Source organism: Natator depressus, chromosome 27, assembly GCF_965152275.1.
Source record: "Natator depressus isolate rNatDep1 chromosome 27, rNatDep2.hap1, whole genome shotgun sequence".
Classification (NCBI taxonomy): domain Eukaryota; kingdom Metazoa; phylum Chordata; order Testudines; family Cheloniidae; genus Natator; species Natator depressus.
In genome coordinates, this window is record NC_134260.1 from 11,794,982 (window position 1) to 11,800,482 (window position 5,501).

The 5,501-nt window shown below is 52.2% G+C and overlaps 1 protein-coding gene across 1 annotated transcript; it reads right to left on the reverse strand.

Moving 5' to 3' along the window:
* Window positions 1-1,262: 1,262 nt before the first annotated feature.
* On the reverse strand, window positions 1,263-3,741 carry EPOP (elongin BC and polycomb repressive complex 2 associated protein). Its single transcript, XM_074940739.1, has one exon. The coding sequence runs from the start codon at window positions 3,378-3,380 to the stop codon at window positions 1,263-1,265; it is 2,118 nt and encodes a 705-aa protein (XP_074796840.1). The 5' UTR covers window positions 3,381-3,741.
* Between the last annotated feature and the right edge of the window lie 1,760 nt (window positions 3,742-5,501).

The following is a 5,501-nucleotide window of genomic DNA, read 5'->3' on the forward strand; positions in this document are numbered from 1 at the left end:
CAGTTGAATTTTGATGTCAGAGAGGGGTGAAATCAAATCAGAAACAGTCGAAAGGGCCAGTTAGGAGACACTGGTTTGTAAGCAGAGTTAGACTGAGATATGATTTCCTTTACAGACAAGAGAAACTTTCTCCCAACATTCTTCTCCGCATTCCACTTTGGAGCTTAACAGAGATCAAATTGTCCATCTGTACTTTATTCCTAATGCTCCTGGCTCCTATTTCTTGCGCCCATAAAGCTTTTACAGGCCCGCTACCTTTAGGCTATCCGACTTAGGGTATCCAGCAAACAACTCTTTTTTCTTTTTCATTTACATGCAGAAGTTTCCAATAACTTCCTCTGAAACCCGCCTGTTTTCTTTTTGCAGACAAAACTCCCTATTCTTTTTAGTGTGTGTGGGAGGGGTTATGGTTTTTTTCTCTTTGGTAGATAAAGCAGATTATTCAGTTTAAATAGCTGCTTGCAATTTTTCGTATGAGATTGATTAATGCAAAAGAGGGGGTATTTCTTCTATAAGAGAGATCATTCTTTCTCTCTGCATGTGATTATTATTTTAATCCAATGCATGTATCAAGGAAAGGAGGAATTAGATCCATTCTTTTCTTTCTTCGTCTTTTTTTTTTTAAGAGAAAGCTTTGATGAGATCAGTTTAATGTGTGTTGGGATGACAGCATTAAATTCTCCCACAAACGCAGAGGAAGTGGGAAGGGACAATATACATTTAACTTGGGGTGAATGGGAAGGGAGGGACAGTTCTCGTTTAACTTGGAGAGGGGAAGGAGGGCAGGACCACTTGAACACTTCCCAGTCAATATGCACATTTTAGTCCAAATCACCCTGGTTGGAATAAACCACTGAATGTAAAGGGGGTGAGGTATTCCTCCAGCTGACCTGTTTGGGGGGCGGGTGTTTTACTTTCGCACAGAACCCCCGAAAGATGGACCCCCGAAAAAGAAATCGTGCCACAACCAGAGTTGAAATCCCTTTCCTCCCCCTCTCCAAATTCCCAGCAGTAGATATATGTGGCCAAGGTTTCCTAATGTGATTTGGGGGGTACATTTGATTGGGGGGGTCAGTCACCTTAAAGGGCGCTGGGGGTGGGTTAGAAGCTGGGGTGCTCAGCCCTTCCTGAAAATCAAGACGTCTCCAGTTGGGCACTTGAGATCCCTAGGGTCTTTGGGATTAATCCGGTTCCCATCTCCCTCGCCCCCTCCCTCAACTGTTGCATGTAAACCTGGCTGGCGAACATTCATCCGGCCTCGTTTAGAAACCCTCCAGGCCACAGCCCCGGAATTTGAGGCTGGGGGGCACAGGGAGGGCGCTGCCGCCCACCTGCCAGCTCCACAGCGGGTGCGTTTTGGAGAGCGCGCAGGTGTTCTTTACGCACAGGGAGGCGGCGGGACGCAGATCCCCATCCTCCCCCACTACCAGGGAAGGGGTGCAGGGGAAGTTGCCCATGAGGCTGAAGGAATTCCTGCCTGGGGCTGGCCCGGCGCTGGCCAGGCGTTTGCAATGGGCCTTTCCCTTTTGGGCATTCCTCCTCGGAGTCTTTTGTGGCCTCCCCTTACTGGAGTTTTGTTGCCGTTCTGCCTCAACGCCTCTGGCAAGGCGTCTGCGCTTGGAATTCCTTTCCGAGCCATTGCCTTTCAAAGCTTTGTTTGACAAGGGGCTGGGGCTCGGTGCGCTTTTGGAGCCGGGACATTGGAGCTCGGCCGCTTTGCACGGCTCCGTCTTCCCTCCGGGCCGCAAACTTTTCCCGTCCGCGTTGAACCCTTTTGCATAACACCACAGCTTGGATTGCCTGATGAGCCTGTCGAAATGCTCCCTCCTGGGCTCCCCTAAGGCCCTCTGGGGAGCCGGGTTGAGGCTCCCTGCGAATTCCTGAGCTGAGGGCGGAGGAGCTGAGCCCAGGGCTGGCTCTTGGGAAGCAGATCGCCCGGCTAACGCAGCGAGCTGCCTCTCTGCTTGGTCACTGGGGCCTAACGAGGCTGCATTGTTCGAGGCATCTTTGTGCAAATCCTCCCCTTTGGCGCAGGGCTCTGTCGCCCCACGGCCTCCCGCCTTTTGTTGTGGGTCCCCCACAGGGTAGCTGCAGCTCGGGGAGGGACGGGAGGAGGGGGCCTCCGGCTTTGCGCACACTAGCTCTGGCTGCGGCTGCGGAGCCCCGGCTCCCAGGGCTGGAAGCGGCCTCAAACTTTCCAAAGTTGACGCTCGCAGAGTCCTGGCCCAGAGCTGCTGGGAGAGGAGCAGGAGGTTGGGGTCGGGACGCAGGGCTGCTTTGTGGGGCTCCGGGAGCCTCTCGTCTCCGCTGGGCTCTCTGGGGGGGTGGGCCAGCTGCTGGAACCTGGGCAGAGCCGCCTGCCTGTAGCGGGTGCTCTGCACCGAGTCCCCGCTGCACAGCGAGCTGCTCTCCGACTCCGAGGAGCTGCCTTCCTCGCTGCTGCACGACGTGTCCCCCTCCTCTTCCTCTTCCTCCTCCTCCTCCGACGAGTCGCTGGTGGTGGCCGGGCTGGAGCCCCCGAAGTCCAGGCTGGAATCCGAGTCGCTGGAGTAGCCGGCCGAGGTGCCCTGCCTCTTGCAGCCCGGGAAGAGGCGGCCTTTCCTGGCCGCCCCCGGGCCCTTCTCCTCGGGGAAGAGCCCTTTGGAGCAGCAGGAGCCCCGCTTGGGCCGGCCGGGCTCCGGCTGGGGAGACGCCTGCCCGGCTCCGTGCGCCCGGGCTGCCGAGTGGAGCAGCTGGAGGTCCCGGGGGTAGGCGCTCAACACGCCGGAGAAGAGCCCCGCGCGTCCTCCCAGGCCGTAGCCCTTCCTGCCCCGGGTGGCTTTGTCGTAGTTTTGGAAGAGCCCGGCCGGGGCGGGATGGGGTGCGGGGGCCAGCTCGCTGCAGATCCCCGGCTCCTGGGTGCAGTAGGGGCCGGCTCCGCATGGGGACCGCAGCGGCTGCCGGGGGCAGTCGAACAGATCCGCGGGGCCCGGCCGCAGCAGCTGCTCTCTCCTCTTCCTCTTCCTCCTCCGGGGGCTGAGGCTCTTGCAGGAGGTGCAGAGCGCCTCCAGGTCTGCCTTGGAGATGAGCGAGCATTTCACCGCTCGGGTGGGCACGGAGTTGATGGCTTTGAGGGTCCGGAGCTCCCTGAGATCGCAGCGGCGGCTCTTGATCTTTAAGGTCTCCATCTTCTTGCTGATGGTGGTCCGGGGGATATCCTTAAACAGGTCGCTGAGGACCTGGGCCAAAGCAAACATCTGTGTGCCATTGATCTGTAAGTATCCCAGGTTTATCCCTTCGATTTCTTGGTAGCCAGTCTGGAATTCCCCTGGCCTGGCTTCCCCGTTGTAATCCATGGTGGCTGGCACCATTCCGAAGGTCCCTTCGCAGGTCAGGAACATGTTGCAAGGAGAATTTACTCTGTCTCTTCCCCAGGGGTCATTGGAAAGAAGGGCATCTGAGTTCCCACTCCTTGATCACAAACTCCAACCCACAAAAAAAGGGGAGAAGAGGGGTCTGTGTGTGTGTGTCTGTTGGGGGGAAGCTGCAAAGCCGTCGATTTCCCTTTCAAACGCTCCAGTCAATGATTCTCAACATCTTCCAAATACCCAGTTCCTCCTCCGGCGCTGGGGCTAGATTTCTCCCCTTCCCCCTCCCCAACCAAAAAAGGCAGCGAGAGAGAAAGAAAAGTAAAGAAGCCAAACATCTTGCCGCCTTCCAAGACTCCCCCCGCTCCCCCCACCACCACCACCTTCCGCTTCAAAAATAACCTCCCTCCGAAAAGAAACCAGCCAGCAGGTCCCCCTTTTGCTGGGCGATGCCAGCGAGATGCTAAGCAAACAAAGCGGTGGAGGTGGTGGGCTAAAAATGGTACCGCGTGGAATCCTGCGGGGGAGTCCCCACCTTTGGCTGGGTTTGCTTTCTTAAAGACAAGCTCCCGGCGTACAGTATATGGCAGGAAACACCCCACCAAATAATTTCTCAAATCTGGAAGCTGATTGGGCACTTTAGCCATGTGATGTCATAAAACCCCAACATTTCACACACACACACACACACACACCCCGATGTAAAACACTCATAAAAAAAAAAACCCTTTCATTTAACAGCCACGCTGCTGCCAGGCAGACAAACATCGAGCGGTACACGAGCGTGTGGCAGGATTAGATAGGTAGAGGCAGGTTTGACTCTGCGCCTAGATCTACACTTTATGCAGATGTAATGTGTATGTGTAATGTCCGTGTATACGCACACAGCCCTGACAGACAGATGTGCGTATCTATATAGATGTGCATGCTAACGGTAACACACACACACACACACACCCATTTATAGATACACTATTTTAAACCGTGTTTGCTCCTTTTTCGAGGTAATTTTAATGCTACCTTCCTCGTTAAGAAATCACCTTTTTAGCAGCCGGGGGTGTAGCTGTGTGCAGGTTTATATGGTATTTATTTTAGCCTCTTTATGCGGAATTGTTTTACGAGATTTTACCGTTTTCTTTTAAGTGCCATTTTCCTAGGTTTTCAGCCAAACCTGTTTTAAAAAAATTTGAAATGTTACGGCTCTGAGTTCAGAGGGGCTGGCTCTGTGACCATTCATCATTTGAACGGAAGTAGAATGCTTGTTAATTGCCAATTACGATATTTATTGTTGTGAATGATGAGAGCCTTGGTAATAATCATAATTAATCATAACAAGCGAAGACGGGTTTCTTTTATATTTTTTTTGTTTGTTTTTTTTTACTCACCCATCTTCTTTTCTTCATTTCTCATCTTTTTCTTCCAAACGTCTGGATTGGATTGGATTTATTTACTTACGTTTAAAGAATTAATGATTCTGGAACGTGGCTTAACTTCTCATGGCAAACGTAAAATCCCAAGGTTTCTTTGGCATGTGATGGCCTGGCTCCTAGTGACCCTGACCCATCCATGCTTCCCCAAAAGGAGCATTTCTGTCGCCAAGAGAAAACCCCTGGGTTTCTATTGTCCGATCAGAACCCACTTCTTTCTAACCCTGAAAGCTGCTCGAGCTATTTGCCTGACGCCATGGAGGTTAGGAAGGGAGCTGGACCTCTCTGTCATAGGCCACTTATTTGGGGGGGTTAGTTACCTTGGAAAATTTTGAGAGAAGGGAAGTCACAGCTTTACAGCCGCCTTTAAATGAAAAGTTTTGTTTATTCGTTCCCTGCTTTTTGTTCAGTGTTCACTGTGAGTCATTTAAGAATAATCAAATAAATTATTATGAATATTTATTAAGTTGAAGCTGCATGTGTGATCGACCACAAATTATCTTCATTTAAAAGCAACCCCCCCCCCCCACCGGAGGAGGTGACACATTCCTGAGTATCTATGTTGTGAGGGGGGGAATGAAAATAAACCCAACGTAGTTTTTAATTTGGGACTGATCTCATCTGATTTAAATGTACTTTGCGGATCCGTTACTTAAAACGGTACAAACCCCCACATCCTAAGCAAAGACCTTGTATTTTTTAAACAGAAATCACTTATGCGGGGGGG

Bases quoted from the DNA above. Each gene is read 5' to 3' on its own strand.
- EPOP (XM_074940739.1), bottom strand. From the start codon at position 3,380: ATGTTCCTGACCTGCGAAGGGACCTTCGGAATGGTGCCAGCCACCATG.